The sequence below is a fragment of the Rattus norvegicus genome, chromosome 1 (genome assembly GCF_021556685.1).
Source record: "Rattus norvegicus strain SHRSP/BbbUtx chromosome 1, alternate assembly SHRSP_T2T, whole genome shotgun sequence".
NCBI classification, from domain to species: domain Eukaryota; kingdom Metazoa; phylum Chordata; class Mammalia; order Rodentia; family Muridae; genus Rattus; species Rattus norvegicus.
In genome coordinates this window covers 216,103,021-216,127,164 of record NC_141534.1, presented here as the reverse complement: position 1 = coordinate 216,127,164, position 24,144 = coordinate 216,103,021, and the positions used below count along the sequence as shown (strand labels likewise).

General features: G+C 50.0%; 1 protein-coding gene across 5 annotated transcripts; it reads left to right on the top strand.

Annotated features, from left to right (window-relative positions):
• Positions 1-24,144, top strand: Pola2 (DNA polymerase alpha 2, accessory subunit). Of its 5 annotated transcripts, none has more exons than XR_015643507.1 (18): positions 1-309; positions 2,078-2,202; positions 4,020-4,111; positions 4,458-4,515; positions 7,570-7,676; positions 9,957-10,150; positions 10,654-10,742; positions 12,103-12,258; positions 12,812-12,874; positions 13,509-13,551; positions 16,192-16,316; positions 17,030-17,068; positions 20,872-20,980; positions 21,210-21,316; positions 21,806-21,969; positions 22,125-22,371; positions 22,596-22,722; positions 23,656-24,140. XR_015643507.1 is itself a non-coding variant. In NM_053480.2 (18 exon segments), coding segments are annotated over 18 exon segments (1,803 nt in total). In that variant the 5' UTR covers positions 100-230; the 3' UTR covers positions 23,812-24,144.

Below are 24,144 nucleotides of genomic sequence, written 5' to 3'. Positions count from 1 at the left end.
GTTTGGCGGGTTTTTCCTGGCTGTAGCATTCGGAAGCAAGTTTTCTCTCCGGATCGAGACCTCTCGAGGGTTGTTGAAGTATTTCTCTGTGACCTGGTGGTTGGGGTCGTCTGAGGGCTTAGGCCAGGTGGTCTTGTGACCGGTCCCTGTCACCTTCCCACAAAGTGAAAGAATAAGCCTCTGCCGGGCAGATTTGAGCTGAAGTCGGAGCCCTGCGGCAGGCTCCCGGCATGGCCGTGTCCACCCAGCAGCTGGCGGAGGAGCTACAGATCTTCGGCCTGGACTGCGAGGACTCCCTGCTGGAGAAATGTGAGTCCCGACCCGAGGGGATCGCTTCCAAGTTACATATGCTCATGGGGTACCGCTTGGGTCCTGACGAAACAACAGGTGACATTGCCAATAGGAGGCACTGGAAACGTTTGCAGCTCACACCTAGTCATCTGTCGCTCAATGACTTTTCTCATCAGAGTTGTTTTTTTTTAAAGACAGAGTTTCTCTGTAACCCCAGAACTCATTATGTAGACTACTGTGCTGGCCTTGAACTCACAGAGATTGCCTGCCTCTGCTTCCCGAGTTGTTGGGATTAAAGATATGCACCACCATTCCGGTTCATCAGAGTTTTTAGTGGACTGTGCAAGTAGGGATCCCTTTAGGTGGACACCCTCACACAGACATACATGCAGGAAAAACACTAATGCACACAAAGTAATAACGAATAAATTATTTTTTAAAAAAGAAATTGAAATATTTTGAAGACTCTGTCCCTTGGTGCTGGAGAGATGGTCCCCGTGGTTAAGAGCACTTACTGCTCTTCCAGAGGACCAACATTCACTTCCTTGCTCCCAAGGGATCTGCAACTCCCATTCCAGAGGATCCTGTGCCCTCTTCTGGCCACCTCAGGCAGTGCATGCATGTTGTGCACTTAAATACAAGCAAAATACCCATGCATATAAAATAAAGTTTCGGTGTCTTTAGTCCCTATGAGGCTATGAAGTGTGTTCCTGATTTTTGTTGTGGCTGCTGTTGACAGCCGAAGGCAGGTCCACCGCAACTGGCAGGGGTATGTCTTCTGCTTAAAGTGCTTTGTTGATCCCACACCTGAATTCTCCCCTTCCTGATTACAGCAGGCCTCTTCAGAAGGGTACTTGATATCTTAAGTTTTCTTAAGTCCTTTCTGTAGCTTTTTTGTCCTCCCAAATTTAGCAACCTGCTGTTACTGGGATAACTGATGGCCTTTGTCTTGCCAAAGTCGGGGATAAATCCTAGTTCTTATTTTGAATCTGCCACAGTTCGTCGTCTTCTCTTCGATAAAACCTGTTCTTTTAAAGTTAGGTTTACTTATGTGAATGACTGTTTGTCTGGAATATACAAGTGCACCGTGTGAAGGCAGAGCCCTCAAAAGCCAGAGGAGGGAGTAGGATCCTCTGCAACTAGCGACTGCGACTCCTGTGCTGTCAGAAGCACATTCTTGCTGTAGATTCGCTGCCACCACTCCTGGGTTTCCTTGGGGTGGGTTTGCACCCACCGTTTCTCAGCCTTTGACGGCCATTTTCATGTTTGTGTGAGTGGCCAGGACTCAGAACCAGACCCCTTCCTGCTAGATGAATGTCACTGTGGTACCACACTCAGTCTTCCCGGTCACGCCTTCACTTATATATCGAGGCTGGGTCTCTTGCAGCACCCAGTCACTGTTTCAACTAATCTGGTGGCTTGCTCCAGGCATTCCCTGTCTCTACCTTCCACACATTGGGCCTCACAGACACACCACCATGCCCACTGCACGCCTGTCTTCATATTCGTGTGGCAAGCACTTTACCTCCTGGAGCCTCTGGTGGCCTCTGCCCACCCCCACCTCATTTTTCTGTATGGCGCCCTTGAGTGTCTAAGGTACTGTATCCTTCCTTGATCTCTCCCCGATAGTGTGAGCATCCTGTGAGTGAGCGTTTCTCTTGGCTCCATTGACTGCCATGTTCCCAAGGCCTGCGGATGCTGGATAGCAGAGGGCTGCTTGGCCTCTCAAAGTGAGAGCCGTGAGAAATGAATGAGGTTCTTACTCGTCCGCTTCCTCTCCCTACAGTGGCAGAGCTGTGTACTCTGTACCGACAGACTGAGGAGAGGATGGTGAGCGAGCTGATCGCCTTCTGCACCAGCGCAGGGAAATCGTGCCTCACTGGAGAGATCCTCAGTTCCTTTGAGCACGAGGTAAGAGCCACTGTGAGTTTACCGGAGTCATCCTGCTGCGTGGAGGTGTCCCCTGATGAGAAGATGGAAGCTTTGGGGTCCCAGTGTGAGCGAGGCCTGCTCCTTCCTTTCTTTCGCTTCTTTCTATCATAATGTCTTTTGTTTTGTTTTTTTTTTATTTAGTTAGTGTGTGTGTATGTGAGTGTGCATGTGTATACACACCTGTGCTATAGGGGTGAGAGGACAACCATAAAAACAAAAAAATGGTCCTAAGGGCCTGGAGAGATGGCTCAGAGGTTTAAAAAAGTACTGTCTGCTCTTCCAGAGGTCCTGAGTTCAACTCCCAGCAACCACTTGGTGGCTCACAACCATCTGTAATGAGATCTGGTGCCCTCTTCTGGCCTGCAGGCATACAGGCAGGCAGAAAGCTGTATGATGTATACATAATAAATAAGTATTTCTTTAAAAAATGGTTCTTGCTGGGTGGTGGTGGCAGCACACACCTTTAACCCAGCATTTGGGAGCAGAGGCAGGGGATCTCTGTGAGTTTGAGGCCAGCTTGGTCTACAGAGCGACTTCTAGGACGGCTGGGGCTACATATTGAGACTTTATCTTAAGAAAGAAACGTGGTCTCTCCTTCCACCAAATGGGTTATGGAGTTCAAACTCAGGCCGGTAGGCTTAGCAGAAAGTGTCTTTCCCCACTGAGCCGTATCACTGGACCCCCTACTTACTATTTCTGAGCCTTGGTTTTTTTCCTTCTGTTACATTCTAATAACCTTTGTTTATAATGATTGTTGTAAAAGTCAAATGAGGGGAGCTAGAGAGGTGGCTCAGTGGTTAAGAGCACTGACTGCTCTTCCAGAGGTCCTGAGTTCAATTCCCAGCAACCACATGGTGGCTCACAACCATCTGTAATGAGATCTGATGTCCTCTTTTGGTGTGTCTGAAGAGAGCCACAGTGTACTAATATACTTAAGTAAATAAATAAATCTTTTTTAAAAATTTAAATGAAAAAATTTACATGTGGGTGTATGTGAAGCACTTAAAACTGCCTGGTATATGGTTGGTTGAGAATTAGTATTATGTGTTGTTGGTAGACGGTTATGAAGATTTTTAATATTTATTTTCTTTTTTTTTTTTTTTCTTTTTCTTTTTCTTTTTCTCCTTTTTCTTTTTTTCGGAGCTGGGGACCGAACCCAGGGCCTTGCGTTTGCTAGGCAAGCGCTCTACCGCTGAGCTAAATCCCCAACCCCTTAATATTTATTTTCAAATAATATCTATTTCTATTATTCTAATTATGTATATGTGTGCGTGAGTGCAGATACCTGCAGAAGACAGAGGTGTCAGATCTCCTAGAGTGGAGTTACAGGTAGTATGAGCTGGCTGGGAATTGAACTCAGGACCTCTGAAGAGCACTGTGTCGTCTTAACCACTGAGCCATCTCTCTAGCTCTTATGGCAGAAGCTTTTAGTGTGTGTGTGTGTGTGTGTGTGTGTGTGTGTGTGTGTGTGTGTGTGAGAAAGACAGACAGACAGACAGACAGACTCTGAGACTGACTTAGAGACTTAGTCTCACTGTGTAGATCAGGCAGTCCTTGAACTCAGATCCACCTGCTTCTGCTTTGCAGAGCTGGGATTAAAGGTGGGAGTGGGATGATGCTGGGATTGAACCCAGGGCCTTGCATGCCTGGCAAGTGCTTTACCAACTATCCTTTCTCTGCTGACATCCTGAATGCTGTGATTATTTCAAATGGGAAATGCTCCCTCCTCTTCCCCTCTCCCAACCCCCACCAGACCATGGAATAACTTACTCACCATCTTCTATTTTACTCCTCAGGTTCTGAACAAAAAGCTCTCCAAAGCCTGTCACAGTGCCTCCAAAGACAACAGGCACGCAGGAGCCAGAGATATTGTCTCCATACAAGAGCTGTATCCTTGTCTGCTCAAGGACTTTGGGCTAAGCCACATGTGTCACAGAATGCTGCATATACACTTTTTTTTTTTAAAGATTTATTCATTTATTATATATAAGTACACTGTAGCTGTCTTCAGATACACCAGAAGAGGGCATCGGATCTCTTTACAGATGGTTGTGAGCCACCATGTGGTTGCTGGGAATTGAACTCAGGACCTCTGGAAGAGCAGTCGGGGCTCTTAACCACTGAGCCATCTCTCCAGCCCGCATATACACTTTAAAAACAAATTTTGAAAAATATCTAACATTCAGTTTTTCATTGAATCTCATGTAGTTGCCCTCCTTGACCAGCCTTTTCAGAATTGAAGCAGAGGAGGAAGAGGAGACCCTTCTGAGCGCTTACACCACACCCTCTAAGGTGAACACGTGGCGTCTGGGAATTGCATCTGACAAATAACATTTTTTTTTTTTTTAGATTTATTTATTTTATTTATACGTGTACACTGTAGCTGTCTTCAGATACACCAGAAGAGGGCACCAGATCCCATTACAGATGGTTGTGAGCCACCATGTGGTTGCTGGGAATTGAACTCAGGACCTCTGGAAGAGCAGTCAGTGTTCTTAACCACTGAGCCATCTCTCCAGCCCGACAAATAACTTTCTTTTTTTTTTTTTTTTTTTTTTTTTTTTTTTTTTTTTTGGTTCTTTTTTTCCGGAGCTGGGGACCGGACCCAGGGCCTTGTGCTTCCTAGGCAAGCGCTCTACCACTGAGCTAAATCCCCAGCCCCAGACAAATAACTTTCTTAAAAACATATCCCAGAGCTGTGCAGGGCGGCACACGCCTTTAGTCCACCACTTGGGAAGCAGTGGCTGGTGGATCTCTGTGAGTTCCGGGACAGCCTGGTCTCGACAAACATGAGGTCATGTTGTGAACTAGCATGTGTGAGGAGAAGGTGTTTCTGAGCTGCTCCTACCTGGGCTTTGTCTCTCCACTCCTCCACACTTGTTATCTTGCTTGGTGTCAGGCATACCAAACGTACGCTCACCCCAAGGCTGCCATATCAGACGTACACTCACCTGGTGGCCTCTGGTCAGGAGAGCCAGCCTGTCTGAAGTAGCAGCCTCCTTCAGAGCCTCCTTCCTCTCCCTCTTCCCTGTGTATTTTCTGCCTTATCTTTCACCATGGATCTCGTTCCTTTCTCTCTGTTACAGACACTCTCAGAGTGTGGGCGCTGCTTCCTTTGCTGGTCTTTCCCTAGGGCCAAGCCTATGGAGGAGTCTTTTTGAAAACTAGCTGGAGGGACCCTAAGTCATGTTGTAATCTTTCTTCCTGGTGAGAGGTTTCCTGAGATCTAGGAGTGTAGCCCAGTGGGTACATGTTTAGTGTCTGCAAGGACCCACGGTCCTTTCCCGACCGCCTCCTAAAAAGTCTGAGAAAATGACACAGGTCACACACTGATGCCTGACCATGGCTGTAACAACTATTTATAATGACAAAAATTAGAAGTGGCATATTCTAGCAGTAGACAAGGAGGCATGGAGATTATGAGCTCAGTCAGATAACGTGGGGATTAAGGATCAAGATTGTGCCAGTGTGGGGCTGGGGATTTAGCTCAGTGGTAGAGCGCTTACCTAGGAAGCGCAAGGCCCTGGGTTCAGTCCCCAGCTCCGAAAAAAAGAACCAAAAAAAAAAAAAAAAAAGATTGTGCCAGTGTAGGAAAATGCATACAGAGTTTAAAGATCAGTGTGTAAAATAAAAAGCCGTGGGTTTTAAGTTTAAATTCGGATAACTATTTTAGTATATATTTAGTCGAAAGATATTAAGGTACAATTAAGAAATACTCAAGAATGGTTATTTTAGCCAGGTGTGGTGACACATCCCTTTAATCTCAGGACTTGGGAGGCAGAGGTAAGAGGATCTCTGAATTCAAGGGTAGCCTTGTCTACATAGTGCCAGGACAGCCAGGATTACACAGAGAGACTCTGGTTGAGGAGGAGCATCAGTGTACAGCGCGATCATTTTAGAGGACCTGCCTTCTGTCCCCAGGACCTATGTAAAGTGGATGGGGAGAACCAACTCCATAGCATGGTCCACTGACTCCACACTTGCACTGGGGCACCCGTGCCCACACACATCATGCACACATTCAAATAACAAGTAAACATAGAAAAATTTAAAATCTAGTTTGTCAGCCAGGTGTGGTAGAGGCACATCAGGAGTTGAGGGCCAGCCTCAGCTACATAGTGGGTCCAAGGCCAGTGTGGGCTTTAATACCTGAGACTGTCTCAAAAACCAGCACAGGCTGGAAAGCTAGCTCTTCAGTTACGAGATCTTGCTGCTCTTGCAGAGGACCCGAGTTCAGTTCTGAGCACCCCCATCAGACAGTTCACAGCTGCATGGAACTCCAGCTCCAGGGGTCCCGACGCCTCTTCCGACCTCCTGAGGCAACTTCACCACAGGCACCACCGCAGGCACACGCTCACACTAGGCTCACACTAGTACATATGAAAAAAATAAAATCTTAAATAACCACAAATTTCCAGTGCAACTTCTTCATTTGTTTTTTTGAGTCAGGGTCTCAGAGTTGGGTAGCCTTTGCACTGCAGCTACCAGAAGCTGGGATTTCAAGTATAAGAGCCATCATGTCTTTCTTAGTGATCGTTCTGAGTCTGTTCTCACCTTGGGTCCCACAGTCTCTACCAGTTGGCAGCTTGGTGGCCTTTCCTTAAGTGCACCAACAGGGGGAGCCCTTGAGTCAGAAAAGCTTGTGTATCCTGATCTTGGGCAAGACACTGTCTTTCCTGTTCGTCTCCCGTTGGCCTAGGCTTTTGGGAATGTTAGGTCCTGTGATCGGGTTTCTCCCTTAATTCTGGACTTATCTGGCTTCGTGTTGATAAGCAAAGGAGAAGAAAAGAAAAAGTAAAACAAAACAACAAAAAACCCTAACCAGACGTGACCATTAGTGAGGTGTTTGCTGACTACTCTCTCCAAGTATGAGCTCAACCACCTTATCTGCCTGGAGCTACTCCAGGGTTTAATTGGGAAAATGTGTGGTAGACTTAGCCAAAAGAAGTGCAACGTGGTCCCATCCCTTCTCGGGAGAATGTGTGTGCACAGGTCAAAGTTATGCATTGCCAAACTCTGGTGTTCCTAAATGCAGAAGGTGGGGTAGGGCGGGATGGGGGTGAAGATCCTGAGCACATTGGCAAGTCAGGTGGCTGGCCTGCCCTACTCCTCTGGGGAATGGGAATGTTTGCATTCTTGTCATGGCAGCCTTCGGAGGGCAGAGCGTGTCCCAGTGGGTGTTGGGTTTCTGTTGAAGGTGTGTGAACACAGCTGGAGATGGTTCGAGGCTCCCCGTACCGGCCATGTCCCTTACTGTGCCACTTTGTCCTTTCTAAGGAACTACAGCACTTAATTAGCACCTTGAAGCCAGAGTGAGTGGAATTTCACTTTTTGTCTTGTTTCTAGGGTCCTCACAAGCGAGTTAGCAGCACCCCAGAAACCCCCCTAACCAAAAGGAGTATCTCTACTCGCAGCCCACACCAGCTTCTCTCCCCATCGAGTTTCTCCCCAAGGTACGTATCATAATTGATCCAGGCGCCAAGAAAGCCACGCCTCTTTCTCTGCTGACAAGTTGAACAGCTAGTGACTTATTAACCACCATGGGAGTGGGCCGTCTACTTGGAGCTGACTGGAAAGCCCAAGGTTCTCTGCCTTGTGGAAAGTTACCGTTTTGTAACTTTGTAATCAAGGAGCCTTGCCTTCCTCCCATTTCTTAGGCTTGTTCCTAGATAGGGAGCCGATATCTCCTGTTGAAAACAGCCTGGCTATTCAGAAAGCCAAGGCGTCTGGCGGGTCTGGCCAGTCAAGGCAGATAGGCCCTCACCTGTTTCTACTCGCTTGGCATTTACTTGGATTTCTTTTTGTAATCTGAAGGTTTTTTGTTTTGTTTTGTTTTTTAAAGGAAAAGCATGTGTCTTTGTTTGCAGCATTGCACAACCTGTTCACCTGGTGCCCAGGGGACAGCTGGTTTCTGAGCATTTTCTTCTCCTCACTGCATCTTCTTTCAGAAGCTTAACTGACACTTCCTCATGGCTGCAGCCACTGTGCATAAATCTGCAGGAATCCACAAGTGATGGGTCTCCATTAGAGAGACCCACAGATAAGTGCTTGGCTGAGGAGACAACTGTAGGTCTGACCCATCGGGATGAGGCTCAAACAGCAGTCCGACTGTTTAGGGAAATACCGACATCTGGATCCCTTCTAAACCAAGCAGAGTAAAGGTTTCTCAGTTTTACCTGAGAGAGAGGCTGTGACGGGGGCTACAGCGCTTGCTGCTCTTACACAGCACACAAGTTTGGTTCTCAGCCTCCACTCTGTGTCTCCACAACCATTCCTAAGTCGGTTCCATGGGAGCCGTGAGCTCTCCTGGCCTCTGCAAATACCAGGCACACAAGTGGTGCACACACAGATACACAGGCAGAATACTCAGTGCACACACGAGATACAGATCTCAAAAGGCTGAGAGGCAAGACAGAAGCTCTGCAGTATTAGCCATCAGGGGTCACTGAGTCATGAAGGGCCACTTGGTTCCACTGCCGTCTGCCTGGTTTGGAGAGATCTCAAAACTGCCCTCAGAATGAACTTTCTCGATTGGAAAGGGTGTCTCCAAAACCTATGAGAGTTCAAATAGTTGTGCAGAGCCATTGTGGGAGCTATGCCCTCAAAGCGCGAGGCCCTTTAAATCTCTTTCTATGGCCATGCTTACAGCTGTCCCCTGGGAGCGTCCGATGAGAGTAGAGGGCTGTGACACATGTCCCTTCACGGGTCGAGCTTGGAGAAACTGGTGACTTCCCTGCCTGGTCCCTTTTTAAATGTACAGTAAGAATGACATCAGAGACTCATTCTGTAACTTACGAAAGTAGCCTATAAATTATTTAGGTTGAGGCAACCCGGGAGATAAACATAATTGAGCTCGTTTTCTGTAGCTTATCTGGAAAGAAGGGATGTTGGCAACAGTTCGACCATGCCCTTTGTGAAGTGAGTTCCTACAGAGTTTTAGTGCGCTGAGCATGGTTGCCTCTAGACCTCCCCATAAGCAGTGTTCACAGCAGGAGGGAGGGTTAGAAGTTTCCAAATGGACCAGCAACACTTAAGTGTCCTTGGAGGTGTGATTTACAATCAGAATGGACACAGAATTCATCAGTTGGGGGTTGGGGTTGAGGGCCGCCGTTCCTTCATTTGGTCCCCCTCTTGGAGACAAGGGAAAGTGTCATTAGCTTTGTTGAACTTTTATTTTAGTGTTGTTTGTGCTCTGAACTGTGAGGTTTTTGTTTCTGTTTTGAGGTTGGGTCTTTTGTAGTCTAGAATGTCCTCAAATTTGGCTGAGGATGGCCTTGAGGCCCTGTCCTGCCTTTGCCCTCAGAGTGCTGGGATTGCAGGCCTTGCCACCATGCCTGGTTTCAGCTGTATTGTAGGCTTTTGTATTCGCTCCACAGTCTCTGACCCAGTCACTGTTTCAGGATCACATGGCAGAGAGTGACTCACAGAAGGAAGGGAAGCACTTTAAACTCCTGTTCAGTCAAGTCTGAGTGTGTTTTGTCTTACTTCATTTAGTTTTGATGGAGGAAAATGTTTTTGTGTTTCTGTCCTTAAACTTGTAAGCTTTTGTCTTCTGGTGTTCCTCGGTATCTCATTCCCGAGATTCCTGAAGGAAGGGTCAGAGTACTCCAGCCCCTCCATGTTGATTAGCTCTACAAGACAGCTTGCTTTTTCTCCAAGCCTCCCCACGTCATGTCCCTTTCTCAGGTAGCCAGGCAGGCACGGTAATTCTAATCTGTTCTGCTTCCCCTCAGTGCTACCCCTTCCCAGAAATACAGCTCCAGAACCAACCGGGGAGAAGTGGTCACCACCTTTGGCTCAGCACAGGGCGTGTCTTGGTCCGGGAGAGGAGGCTCTGGAAGCATCAGTCTGAAGGTCATGGGGTACCCAGAACCACTCACCAGCAGCTATAAAACTATGTTTCAGCAGCTCCCGGATATTCGGGAAGGTAATTGGTTTTCTCTTGGACAGTGTCGTGGGCTTACAGCCCTGTGGAAGAGCTGAGAAAAGTGAGGTAACAAAGCCTGGCTCAGCTGGCGGCCTTTGGTCAAGAAGTTGGTAGATGGCTTCATGGGTGCTCTGAGGGTGAAGGGGAAGGACACTGGGTGAGGCTGTAATTTCCCAAGTCCTACCAGCTACCCTAGTCATGGAACACAAGCTGCGAAAGAGCTCAGCTCTTGAATTATGAACACACAAATGCTCCAGGTTATCCTTGAGTTCCCTGCAGTCTAGTGAGGATGAGGTTCCCAGTGATCCTCTGGGACTGCGCCATGCTGGCCTCCCAAACACCAGATGAGTAATTGTGTCAGAGAACAGGCTAAGGCCGGGGGTTCAAACAAGACAGATGTCCGTGGTTCTCGGTCCTGTAGCAGGACTATGATGTTTGGCAGTGGGTTGTTCTTCCCGAGGGGAGTGTGTTAATGGCAACACCCTGTCCCCTTTGCGTTGCAGTTCTGACCTGTAAGATAGAGGAGCTTGGCAGCGAGCTGAAGGAACATTACAAGATCGAGGCGTTTACCCCTCTGCTAGTCCCAGCACAGGTAAGAGTCATGGACGCGTCCTCCATAATTAGTGATATAGGGCTGGAGAGATGGCTCAGCTGTTAAAGGCTAGGCTCACAACCAAAAACATAATTAGTGATACCCTCCATTCCTGAGGTAGCCAAGGAACCAGCCAGCCGCTGCCTCCCAAGGGCTGGGATTGAAAGTGTGTGCCATCGTGCCCAGCTAAGTCATTGCTACTCTCTGACGTCAGTGGAGAAGCCTTTCTCCCGGCCACTGCCGTGCTTCAGTATTAGTCTTGGTTGGCTCCCAGGCAAGTGCTCCCTGGATGGCTCACCAGACTTCTTCCCTCTCTCTTGGACTTGGTCTTACACATAAGCAAGGGTTGAAACCTTGTTTTCTCAGTGCTGGGGCAGATTGCCTGTGGAGAGCCCCCATGGGTAGAAGTGTCCAGGTTTGCAAGGTGAGAGCAGCAGGCTAGGGAGTCTATTCTCACTGCCTGGGTGGTGATTGCTCTGGGCTGAGGACTGTCGCAGGCCAGTGGCCGGCTCTGGCATCTAGATTACACCGTGCTTCTGTTCCGGTGGGTACTGGAGTGTCCAGTACCAGGTGTGTCCTATACCATCCTTGAATGGCCTCTGTCCTATGTTTGTTTCCAGGGAGGAGGGGCCATAAATAAACTTTGTCCCGTAGGAAGTTCTAGAGAAATTGAGGAGGAAGCGTGGGGGAAGGGCCTCACATGAGGGGAAGATTAGACTTAACTCAGTTTGCTCCCAAGAGTGGAAGCCCTACCCAGGAAGCCACTAGGAGAGATTTCAGTCCCGTCTATGAATAACTTCCTCTGGAAGTGGCAGTATGATATCCTGTGTGGTATCCGGGCACTTGGAAACCCATGGCAGGAGGACTGAAAGTTCAAGGCCTGCCTGGGTTATGTAAGAATCTCTGGAGAGAGGCAAGAGCATGAGAGCACCAAGAGGTGCTGTGCATTTGGCTCTGGAGCCAAACTTTTGACCTTTGGGTCCAGGCTTCCCCTATTGTTTGACTGTAATGAAATTATCCTGTTGTTGCTGGGCGTTGCCGTATCGTCCTCACAGGGGTTGTGAAGGTCGAATGAGTTAATGCAGGCCAGCTGAGAACAGTGTGCGGCAGGCTCTGTGAATGATCTATTAATAGCTGTGGTTTTCCAGAAGTGCTGCGGGCTGCAGTGCTGGAGGGGAATTGCCCTGGTTGGGAATGCTCACACAGAGAGCCTCTCAGCACACCTGGTAGGCAGGCGGTGGCCTAGACGCCCTTGAAGGGTCCTTCCACTTTCAATGGTGACACTGTGATCACCTCCCAAAATATATGGCATTTGGGGTTTCACTGTGCCCATTCTTGCGTGGCGTCCTTCCTTTGGTAGGAACCTGTCATCCTGCTGGGTCAGATTGGCTGTGACAGCAACGGGAGGCTAAACAGCAAGTCAGTGATCCTCGAGGGAGACCGGGAGCACTCCTCTGGCGCTCAGATTCCAGTGGACATGTCCGAACTCAAAGACTACTCTCTGTTTCCTGGGCAGGTGAGGCCACAGCCTTCTGGGATGCAGACCCAGCGGTGGGCAGCGGTGGCAGCTGCTTCTTGTCTTCTATCAAGAAGATCTCTGTTGCCCAGAGATCGGGGCATACGGGCCCGCTATTTTTTTTTTCTTTTTGTTCTTTTTTTTTTTGGAGCTGGGGACCGAACCCAGGGCCTTGTGCTTGCTAGGCAAGCGCTCTACCACTGAGCTAAATCCCCAACCCACAGGCCCACTATTTTAGGGGTGTTTTTTTCTCTCCTTAGCTCTGGGTCCAGCTTGTATCACAGCTCCATCTCATGAGGTGTGCGGCTACGGGCAAGGTACCTGACCTTCAAGGCCAAGGCGTCTTCATCCATAAAATAAAATAAAAATTCTTACCTCATGGGATTGTCGTGGGAATTAGGTCATTTGCGTAGAGCATAATTGTAACTGATACGTTACAGATGAAGGGTACCGTTCATTTGTTTTCTGGAAAATGCCCTGCGTTTATAATTAACCAAAGTGATTATCTCACTTACCTCTCCTACTTAGCCGCCTTGTGTTTCTTGTCTTTCAGGTTGTAATTATGGAAGGATTCAACACCACTGGCAGGAGACTTACTGCCACCAAACTCTATGAGGTACAGGGCGGCCCCCTCCCCCACCCCACCTTTGCTTCGGGCCCAGTATGCTCAGTTCTGGTGCAAGAAACTGATCCCTTTCAGTCTCTGGACACTTGTTAGTCGTCTCTGTTTCTAGGCTGAAACCCACCTCCAAGCTGTACGTTAGTAAACTGTCTCCTCCAGAGAGCCAAGGAGCAGGTGTTTTAGGCCGTAAGACCTCACAGGAGACCTCACTTTACTGGCAAACCATGACTGTGCGATGTCCCATTCAAACTTCATTTATAAAAACGGCTACAGCCAAATTTGGCCTCATCCCTGCTCTCCACACAGTCCTCCAGGGAGTTCCGCAGGGTGCCAGGGAAGGCAGCTGGGCCCCCTTCTCTCCCATCCTGGCCTACGTGCCAGTGGCCTTGCATGGGGTGTTTTTTGAGTCTGTCAGTGACTTCCTGTTGCCTGATCTGTCTAGTCTCAGTGAGCTATTTAGAAAAATGGCCAATTCTGTGGGCTCCGGGTTATAACCCCCAAGAGCAAGGCAGAGACACATCCTCTGGTCCTTCTCCCAGTCCTCCCACTGCATACCTACAAGCACGCAGAGCCACCCCTTACCCAAGGACGGCAGGAGCGGGACCTCAGCTGAGCTCTTCTGTTTCAGGGTGTGCCACTTCCGTTCTATCAGCCCACTGAAGAGGAGGGAGGTGAGTTCTGGTTCAAAATTTCTCTTGCCAACAACGGGAGTGATGAACAGAATCCCAGACTGTAGCTGCCCAGGCTCAGGAAGCCACAAAAGCTGTGGGAGTGGCATCCGAGTGGTAAGGACACACCGGTCGGTGGGCACACAGGCCCTCTTCACAAGCCACTGGTGTGTCTGACCCTCGAGCACAGGTAGTCTCGTTATCTGGGCTCTGATGACACAGTGAGAACAGTGACAGCACCAGACTCTGCTTAACATGCATGTGAAGGGAAAGGATGCACACGCTATGACACAAACCCCGTGTCTAAGACCGGAGGAGAAATGGACACCAGTGGGAAATCCTAGATTAGTTGACAGTGACACCAGAGGTAATTCCAGCAAATGTCTCTGGAGGACAATGTTAATATCCGAGAGCTCTGGGAAAAGACACAGGGAAGCCTGGGCGCGCTCTCTCTCTCTCTCTCTCTCTCTCTCTCTCTCTGCAAGTTTATGGCCAGGCATGGTGGCACATGCCTTTAACCCTGTCACCCAAGAGGCAGAAGCATGTGGATCTCTACATTCAAGTCTAATCTGGTCTACATAGGGAGTTCCAGGCCAGCCAGGGCTACACAGTCAGACTCTAGCCAAGGGAGTGGTGATGCACGACTTTAATCTCAGCACTCAGGAGGCAGAGGCAGGCAGATCTGACTTTGGGGACAGCCTGGTCTACAGAGTAAGTTCCATGATAGCCAAGGCTATACAGAAACCCTGTCTCAAAAAACAAAAAAGACTCTGTCTTTAAAAAAAAAAAATCAAGTAATTTGGATAGAAAATGTAAGACAAGGGTTGGGGATTTAGCTCAGCGGTAGATCGCTTGCCTAGCAAGCGCAAGGCCCTGGGTTCAGTCCCCAGCTCCAAAAAAAAAAAATCAAAATCTGTAAACTGGACTTGGGTGCTGCTCAGTGGACAGCACTTGTGAAGCATATGTGAGGCTGTGTTCGATCCCCGCTACCACAAGAAGGGAAGGCATCTTTAAACCGTTCTGTAAGCAAAGTGGAACACGCACCAGTAAAGATTTTCAATGAACGCCAACGCTGGCGTGCGGCCAGTACCCCAGACACGTGATGTGGTGCAGGCATCCTGGGGGATGACCTGGAATCAGGAATGAAAGCCAGGTGTTCGTGACATTGTACACAGCATCACAGAATATCTGTATGAGGGAGAGAGAGAGGCAGACTCTTCCCAGTCTCAGTTCATGGTGGTACTCGTGTGGTAGACTGAATAACACTTCCAGGATCTTGCAAACCTGTACGTACGCCACTTTATATGGTCAGAAGGGCTTTGCTCAAGGCTGAGTGCTAAGATGGGGCTGGGTAGTGTGGTAGCATGCGCCTTTAGTCTTGGCACTTAGGAGGCAGATCTTTGTGAGTTCAAGTCAAACCTGGTCTGCATAATGCTAGATTAGCCTGGTCTATACAGCCAGAGAGATGGCTCAGTGGTTAAGAGCACGGGCCGCTCTTCCAGAGGTCCTGAGTTCAAATCCCAGCACTCATATAGCAAGCACCTCACAACCATGAAACTCCTATTCCAGGGATCTGACACCCTCATACAGACATACATAAGCAGGCAAAACACCAATGTACAGAAAGTTAAAATAAATAAATTATATTTTAAATAGATAAATAAATCATCTTTGGGGTGGGATTATCCAGTGCAGTCACATTGGTCCTTATGAAAATGGATGGCAGAGAGATCAGGTCAGGAAACAGACTTTAGGCTGCTGACTTTAAAGGGGGAGCACAAGTGACCTCTAGAAGTATGGCAGCCTGCTGACCACTTTACTAATGGACTTAGAGTGTCCAAAGCTGTAAGATAGTAAATTGCTTTAAAGCCACCAAGGTTGGGGTCATTCATTCATTTTTTTTTTTTTAAAGATTTATTTGATTTTCGTTTGTTTGCTTGCTTATATGTGTGCCGTGTGTGGGTATGTGCACTTCTGAGTGCAGGTACCTGTGGAGGCCAGAGGGTGGTGTTAAGTCCCTGGGGCAGCAGTCATAGGCAGTTGTGAGCTGCTTGTGTGGGAACTGGGAACCAAACTTGGGTCCCCAGGAGCAGCAATTGTAAAGTAATACTACATGTTAGAAAACATGGGGAAGTGGGGGATTTATTGTATCAGCCACAGGGGCTCGATCAGACTTCAGCTTAAAATACTTCACTAAGAACTGGACAGGGCTTAGAAACCTGAGTTTGGGGTGGGGACACAAGCCTGGCAGCTGTGATGTCCAGGTAGCAGGAATCCCCGGCAGGGTCGCTTGGCGTCTAGGCCTCAGTTGCCCACACTGTCCCACGCACTGAGCCCACAGAGGATCCCTCGCTTCTCCACAGTGTGAGCACACGTCTACTTGATTCTGCCTCCCTATCTGCTCACATCACCCAGGTACACTGCTGGGAATGTGCCAGCCGTGCCTCAGGGTCCTCCCCGCCTGTGCTGGCTCGGTGTTCTGGGGGGAGGGAGGGAGGAGGCTCCTCACCTTGGATTCCCCAGACTTGCCCTCATGGGACTTAATGATGCAAATCCTGTGGCATTTTCCCTCGGTGGTCCTGCTTAGTCCACCCAATGCCTGTTCTCTTTCTCCTCGTGACCTTGCAATGTCTTCTGTCTCAGATTTTGAGCAGACTATGGTGTTAGTTGCCTGTGGGCCTTATACCACCTCTGACAGCATCACATACGACCCCCTGCTTGATCTGATCAGCACCATCAACCATGACCGGCCAGATGTCTGCATCCTGGTAGGTCCCCTGTGTTCAGGAGGGCAGTGAGGATGGGAACGAGGTGGGCCTTAGAAAGGAAGCATCTGGAGGTTGGGGATTTAGCTCAGTGGTAGAGCGCTTGCCTAGCAAGTGCAAGGCCCTGGGTTTGGTCCCCAGCTCTGAAAAAAAAAGAAAAGAAAAGAAAAAGAAAAGAAAGGAAGCATCTGTCTATCCCTTTACAAAGTTTGTTTTCTTACTTTTTGTTTTTGAGACAGTGTCTCACTACATAGACCAGGTTGGCCTTGAACTCTACCTCCCAAGTGCTGGGATTTTGTAAAATCTGCACCTATACCCACTCCATAGCTGCAAGTCCTGAGGCCCAGCACCACTGCCATCCTCCAGTTTTGCAAGATTTTTGCTCTGTCTTGCTACCCTGATCTCAAACTAATCTCTTTTTTATGCTAAAATACTACTGGGAACATAGCGGTCTGTTGTTCTTGCTAGGTGTAGAAAACTGGAAAGAGCCCGCTGTCATTTGGGGCAACTGCAGGGGATAGAGGGCCCTGGGAAGCCCCCTGAGGGAACAGGACTCAAATGCTCCTTGGCCCATCTGCTAACTCCCCAGGTTCTCCAGGGGACAGGTGGAGCTGGGCAGGGAACTGCTCTTAGACACTTTGTCTAAAGGCTTCTGCAGCCGTGGACGATTCTGATTTGTTCTTTGGGTGCTTTCTCCCCACCTCTGTCATTCACAGTTCGGCCCTTTCCTGGATGCTAAGCATGAACAAGTGGAGGTGAGTGCATGGGGGAGGGGCTGGGTACTTACACTCACCCTAGACTCTTAGTTTCCTCTCTGGGAGTCTGTAACTGCGGCAGTCTTCCATCAGCCCAGTAGCTAATGAGGAAAACATTGTCACTGGCCATGTTTAATAAATGTCTTGAATTTGAAGACTCCATCCCACTAGTATACCAGACTGTCTGGAACTCAGGGAGGGAATACCACTTAATACCACTAAACTGCTCAGGCGCAAAAGCAGTAACAAATGCAGGTGGATCTGGGCTTTGACAGTCCCCTGAGAGACTGGCACGCTACCTACTGCGCTAAAGAGGCAGAGACTGAAGCTGTGTTCTGTGACTACTGCTCTAAACTGGTAGGTCACGTGTTAAGGTCCTCTGATTCATAAAGTACAGATGGTCCTTCCTGGGAACTTGGTCAAGGGCCCGGGCCTCCTAGCCTTTGTTGCCAGGTGTTTCTCCTCCACAGAAAAGATTTCAAGGCATTCTTCATCCCAGATTCTCAGCTTGTGTGCAGGAGGATTAATTCTTCCCTTATCTAGACTCCACTCCTTGCAGATGGGCAGCCGTATTCCAACCCCCTCTCCATCCCCCCGCTTTTGTTTGTTTGAGAGACTAGAGCCAGGCTGGCTTAGAATTCGGTCTGTATCGTAGGCTAGTCTGGAGCTCACAGCAATCCTGCTTCACCCTCCTGAGTGCTGGGTTTGCAAAGCTCCAGACTCTGTGCCTGGCTCCCATCTTTCTCATCGTTACCCTGTGTCCACTCAGCCCTTCAGGGTCGTCCCACAAGCTTTAGCCCTGAGTAGACCCCACCTGTCTGCCCCGAGTGCACCTCCTTTCCTTTCTTGCAGAACTGTAAGTTGACAAGCCCATTCGAAGACATTTTCAAGCAGTGCCTGAGAACAGTTATCGAAGGAACGAGAAGGTTAGCATCCCAGACACTGGACAGAACCTGGAGCTTTCTAGGTTCTTTCAGGGAATACCAGTAGGAAACTGAAGCTACTTTAAAGTTGCACTTGTCCCTGTCCCACCAGTGGGAAACTGAAACTGCTTTAAAGTCACAGTTGTCCCTGTCCTTCCTGCCCTTTTGAACTCAGGGATCAGATAGAGCCCTTGAGCTTCGAGCGCTGGGACAGAGGGTAAAAGGGCATCTTTGTAAGTCAGAAAAACAAATGTGAAAGGACGAGCTTCACTTGCTCCCTCTTCCTGGGCTCTCCTCACTTCCCCTTCTCACTTCCCCTCGTATAAGCAGTGACTCCATGGGAATATTCCCAGGGTTGGGGAGGCATTTGATTGACAGTGAAATCCTGAGAGGCCATAAGCCTCTCCTTGCACGAAGGGAATGTTTTGGGGTAAACCCAAGTTCCTTTCCTGAGTCAGTGCTCCCCAGGGTGGTGGATGGCTGCCAGGGGCTAGAGCCATGGGTGGGAGACGAGTAAGGGTGGATCTTGAATCTTCAGCATAGCTGGAAAGACAGGACTGTGAGGCCCCAGCACTGACATCAGCGCTGTGGTTCTAGTGTGGGCCTCACAGCTCCAGGAAGAGTTTAAAGCTAGAGGCAGAGTCACTGGAAGCTGACCCCCCAGTTTCTGTCCTTTTCGTTTGGCTGGGTCAGAAAGAAAATGGAGTGATGGGCGGGCTCCTGGGACTTGTTTTCTCTTGATGATGAACTCATAGTAAACAAACATCCCTGAGGCTGAGCTTTAAAAGCAAACCTGTAACAAAGGTGGTTTTTAAAGGTCTTCCTTCCGCCTTCTGTCCTGAGAACAGATCCAGGTTGATTAGTTGTAATACAACCGCGTGCTGGCATCAGACCTGGAGCCAGGAGACTTGAGCCCTTGGGTGCATCCATCCTTCTCCCTTCTCAAATGGAGGGTTACATATCCTCCCCTCTGCTCCGAGGGCTGCTAGGGCCCAGCTGGGAATGCAGAAAGGAAGTCCTCAGAAGATAACCCCAACCCCCACCCCCGAAAAAGCAGGAGAGGCCCTGGAGCAGCACCCAGCGCTGGCTGGTGCGTCCGACATGAGGTGGATTCTGATTTTGGTCCCTCATCTCATGTGCTATTGATAGCAGTGGCATAAACAAAGAATAGACCGAGCATTGTTACCCCGGGGGCCAGCGCCCAGCGCCACCAGGCACTTTCCTGACTAGTGTGAGCTGCAGGGCAGGGGAGCAGCCCCACCCTGCCAGAGCAGTATAGAAACGGGGCTGGGTCAGAAATGCAGAACCCCAAGCTCTCAGAACTTGGCAGATGTGCACGACCTCCCTTGTAGCAGCAGAGAGCCCTGGTGTGCCTCATTGCTCAAGTGACAGCAGTGAGACCCTCCCACCATGATGTATGAAGTGAAGTTGTGCCACGCTGCACATAGTTGGGATTTTCTTCCTAGCCCCTCCCCCATAGCCAGCTCCAAGCCAAACGGCCTCCGGCCGTTTCCTCCTTAACCATTGCTCTCCTGAAGCTGGTCCTGGAGAGCAGCTCAGTCCCGTGAGATCAAACAGCTGCCCCCCCCCCCCAGTCCTTTGTACCTTTAGAGTTCCGTCACCCCTTCCAACTCCCTCCCTGACCTGTTCACCAGACTCTAGCACCCACATGGTGGACTTGGACAGTGGCAGTGAACTTGGTGACAGAGAGATTGTGAGTGATATGAAAGGTACCTTTGGTCTCGAGAGCCTGGTGGTCTGTTACAATGCACAGGTCCCCAGTATCTGATGGTGTGTCAGAAGTCCCTATGGAGTGGAGAGGCGGCTCAGTGGTGGGAGTTTGGTTCTCAGCACCTGCATCAAGCTGCTGGAAGCTACCTGTAACTCCAGCCCAGACGCGCCAGAGCTCTGTCATTGTTTAAGCATGAGGAGGAAGGGGCTGCAAGTGACAGCTATTGGCTGGTTCCAGGCGTGTGCTCACAGCAACAGTTTACACCTTTTTGCTTTACAGCGGCCGCCTCTGCCAAGGATGACAAGGAAATCAAAGAAATGGGTTTCCCTTTTCTCTCTTGTGTGGTTATGGAAACTGCTGGCCCTGGGAGCCTCAGCTTTTTCTCTGCCCCATGTCGTAACCCTAGAGACTTTCCTGTCCCCATCAAAGGAGCAGCTGCCTGTGCTGCCGCTGTGCAGGATTTCTTTAGCGTCAGTTTGCTGAGCACAAACGGCATTTCCTGACGCCAGTGGGGAGGTGCCTGGCCCTCTGACAGTGTCTGTCTTCAGTGTCCAGCAGACCTGGCTTAGCTCTTTGTTGATGGAAAGGTTTGGGTTGATCTTCAAGGTGTGAGGGCGGCAGCCTCAGGATCTAACCAGTTTGCCTCGCTCTTCCCTGCCCTTACTTGTATGGCCCCAGCCATGTGTCGGAGCCCGCAAGCTACCAGTGCCCTGGGGAGTGAGGTCAGACCTTAGCTCTAGTTCCAGTCCTGAGGCTCCCCCTCACGTAGGATCTCACTCCAGAGCTCAGGCTAGCCCCAAACTCTTAACAGCCCTCTTGCCTCCCGGGGCCCAGGATTCCGTGCGTGTACCTTCCGTGCCCAGCTCTAGGTCACAGCTGTTCCCCTTTTCCCACCAGACAACAGTTCCCCCTGTAATGGTGTCACAAGATCAAGACACGGTGTGTCCTAGCTGTACGCACCAGCTCCAGATAGATAAGTGTCTGTGCCGGGAGGCTGCCTTCCCTTCACAGGGTCTTGGGAGATAGGGTCTGGTCAGCGTGCAGTACCATCAAGTCTCCCTGGGGGACTGCCAGGTAAGGGACACACCTGTGGCCCAGGTCTGCTGACTCAGTTCTGGGCCCTCTTGTGCTCTGTTTTGACCAAGCAGCTCCGGCTCCCACCTTGTCTTTGTCCCGTCTCTGAGGGATGTGCACCACGAGCCAGTCTACCCACAGCCACCTTTCACCTTCTCCGAACTGCCTCGAGAGGACAAGAAGGTACCAGTGCCTGCCCACCTCTGGCCAGCCAGCAGTGGGTGGGGTGAAGACAGCCCTGGCAGTGAGGGCAGAGGAGCCCTCTCAGGATCGGGCAAAGCCCCTAAGTGCCCAGCATAAGTGTCATAGGTTGCTGCACTTGGCTTGGTCCCCAGTGGTCTGCAGGCCCCATCTTCGGTGGGGAAGAGCTCTCTTGTTGGATGCAAGTGTTCATGTCAGCTCCTCCTTTCAGCGAGTGCAGTTTGTGTCAGAGCCCTGCAACCTCTCCATAAATGGGGTGATGTTTGGTTTGACATCCACGGACCTGCTGTTCCACATTGGGGCCGAGGAGATCTGTAGGTAAGAAGACGGCTGACTCCCTGCATCCTGTCCCTGTCATCACCAAGACACCGCCCCCCACCCACATCCCCCATGCTACTTGACAGTCTTGAAACGGAGTTGTGGGAGCCATGCTTGAACCAAAAATGCAGCCTTCTGTCTGCTGAAGGTGGCAGACAGGCAGACAGCTATGTTTGTTGCTGTCACTAGTCTACCGCATGTGAGGCCCCAAAGAGCCAAGTCTGTTCTATCTGATGGAAACACCCAGGCGCTGAAATTCATATTTTTGGCTCTGGTTAAAATCTTTTTTTTTTTAAAGATTTATTTTTTTATGTATGTGAGTACACTGTTGCTGTCTTCAGACACAGTAGAAGAGGGCATCGGACCCCATTACAGATGGTTGTATGCCAAAATGTGGTTGCTGGGAATTGAGCTCAGGACCTCTGAAGAGCAGTCTGTGCTCTTAACCGAGCCATCTCTCCAGCCCGGTTATTTTCTTTACCTTCCCAGTTTGTGACCTGAGCGTTCCAGGGTTCCTCTGTAGGTTTCCCATGGATTTACCAGAATAGTGAACGTGGGGCTCTCAGCCAGATGCCACCGGACCTGGCGCCTAGGCTACACAGTTGGTTTTTCTATCAAACCTTCCTTGCCGGGAGAGAGGGATGAACCAGGAGGTCAGCCCTTGGGTGTGTGCTTTGGCGGGGGTGTGAGACGGTTGCCTGGCTGTGTGTGGTTTCATGGTGCTAGACTTGTCTTGTGTGAGACAGTGTGGGCCCCAGCACCGAGGCCTCCCATATCCTGATTCCTAGGATTCTTCTTTCCCTCTAAGCCCTGTGCCCTGCTGCCCTGTCCTGGGAAAGAGCCAGCTGCTTGCAGTGTGACTCCGAGCTTCCCCTGGAGTTGTCCTCTCTGCTCAGCTTCTCTTAGTTGGCTTGAGTCCGAGGGTCCTCCCAGAAGAGGACTGACTATGAAACTTGGTTCTCCTCCTCCTTCCCATTGCTTTCTGCCTTCCTCAGCTCCTCTGGGACTTCAGACAGATTCAGCCGAATCCTCAAGCACATCCTGACGCAGAGAAGGTGAGTGTCCTGCCAACCCCACGAGTAATTAGATGGGAGCTGTGGACTATTTGACTGTCAGGACCCTGCACAGGGCCACTAGGAAATTTCACCCTGTGGTGACAAACCTGAGTTCTGTCCTCTCAAATGGAAGAATAAAAGCCAGGCCACACTTACGGGCGGTGTGGAAACTGGGAGTGGGAGCCTCACCCAGGGCTCCTGAATTGGCTCTTTCATCCCCACAGCTACTACCCACTTTACCCACCCCACGAGGACATGGCCATAGACTACGAGAACTTCTATACCTATGCCCAGCTGCCGGTCACCCCTGATGTTTTCATAGTGCCATCAGAGCTGAGGTACTTCGTGAAGGTGGGTTTGAACTGACTTTAGTTCCAGAGACATCAGAACCTGCCTTTTCCTTTCAGGTTACCTGGCACTTGCTCTAACTGGGTCTACTGAAAGGGACGGTGTCCTTTCAGGGTCAGCACAAGAGCTGATTGCTGAGGTTGGGGGTGGCAGATAGTCCGTGGGTGGAAGGAAACATGAGCAAGTAGCACACACCCACCTGAGCAGAGCCTAGGTGTCAAAGGGTGAGGGGTACAGGCCACATCGAGGTGACCTGGGAATGTGTTGCCTGTCTGCCTGCCTTCCCCTGAATTCTGGCCTGACCTCCCCATGGCCTTAGCCAACCGTACTTTAAAGAAGCTCTAAATCGGGGTTGGGGATTTAGCTCAGTGGTAGAGCGCTTGCCTAGCAAGTGCAAGGCCCTGGGTTCGGTCCCCAGCTCCGAAAAAAAAAAGAACCCCCCCCCCCAAAAAAAAACGAAGCTCTTAATCTACAGGCCCAACTGCCTCAGTATTGACTCCCTCGCAGGGAGTCCAACACACCAGTTTTTTCAAGCTAGGTCCAGTCCATTCTTAAACAGTGGTTTGTCTGCTTTTCAAGGGAGGGAGCGTTTTGAAGTAGGGTCTCTACAGCCTGGAGTGTTCTAGAACTCCTGACTTGTCCTGCCTCAGCCTTGAGCGCTAAGATTACAGAGTGTGACACCCATTTCAGCTCCCAGATATGTCCTTCATGTGGGAAACAAGCACGTGTTGGGTTCAGCTTTGCCCCTCAAGAATGGGAGCTCCTTCTCCCGAGAGGCCACTGCATTCTTTGTTCTGCCCCAGAGACTCTCCACTTACAAGTGAACATACTTGCCTGCGTGGTTGCCTTTGTTTCTGTTTTCTAAAACACAGTGTAAGATTCTGACAATATTACACCCAGTGAAGGCCTCTAAACCCGGCGGCCTTTCTTTCCCAGGACATCTTCGGCTGTGTCTGTATGAATCCTGGACGGCTCACCAAAGGACAAGTGGGCGGCACCTTTGGCCGCCTCTACCTCAGGAGGCAGCCCAAGGGCACGGACAGTGAGGGGAGGCAGGGGCTGAGTGTGGCTGCGCAGGTGGTCAGAATCTGAGTCTTCAGCCTGGGTTGTCTGGCCTCACAGACACCAAGAGTCCAGGTACGACCCCCTGGTGACCAAACTGTCAGGGTACCTGACAAGGATCTGGCCACAAGGTCAGGACTTCAGGGCTGCGCCATCCGATCGCAGCCCCCGCTGCTCCTCACCCCACGCAGCGGGGCCTTGATCTGGATCATGCTTCTTGCCTCTCTCCTGCTTCACAAGATAGGTGTCCAGACGTGAACCATCTATGGAGACAGCCCGCCCAGAAAGGCAGGAAAACATTGTGATTTTCTGTATGAAGCAAACAGCGTGTGGAGAAATAAAAAAATTTTTTAGTATAACTGA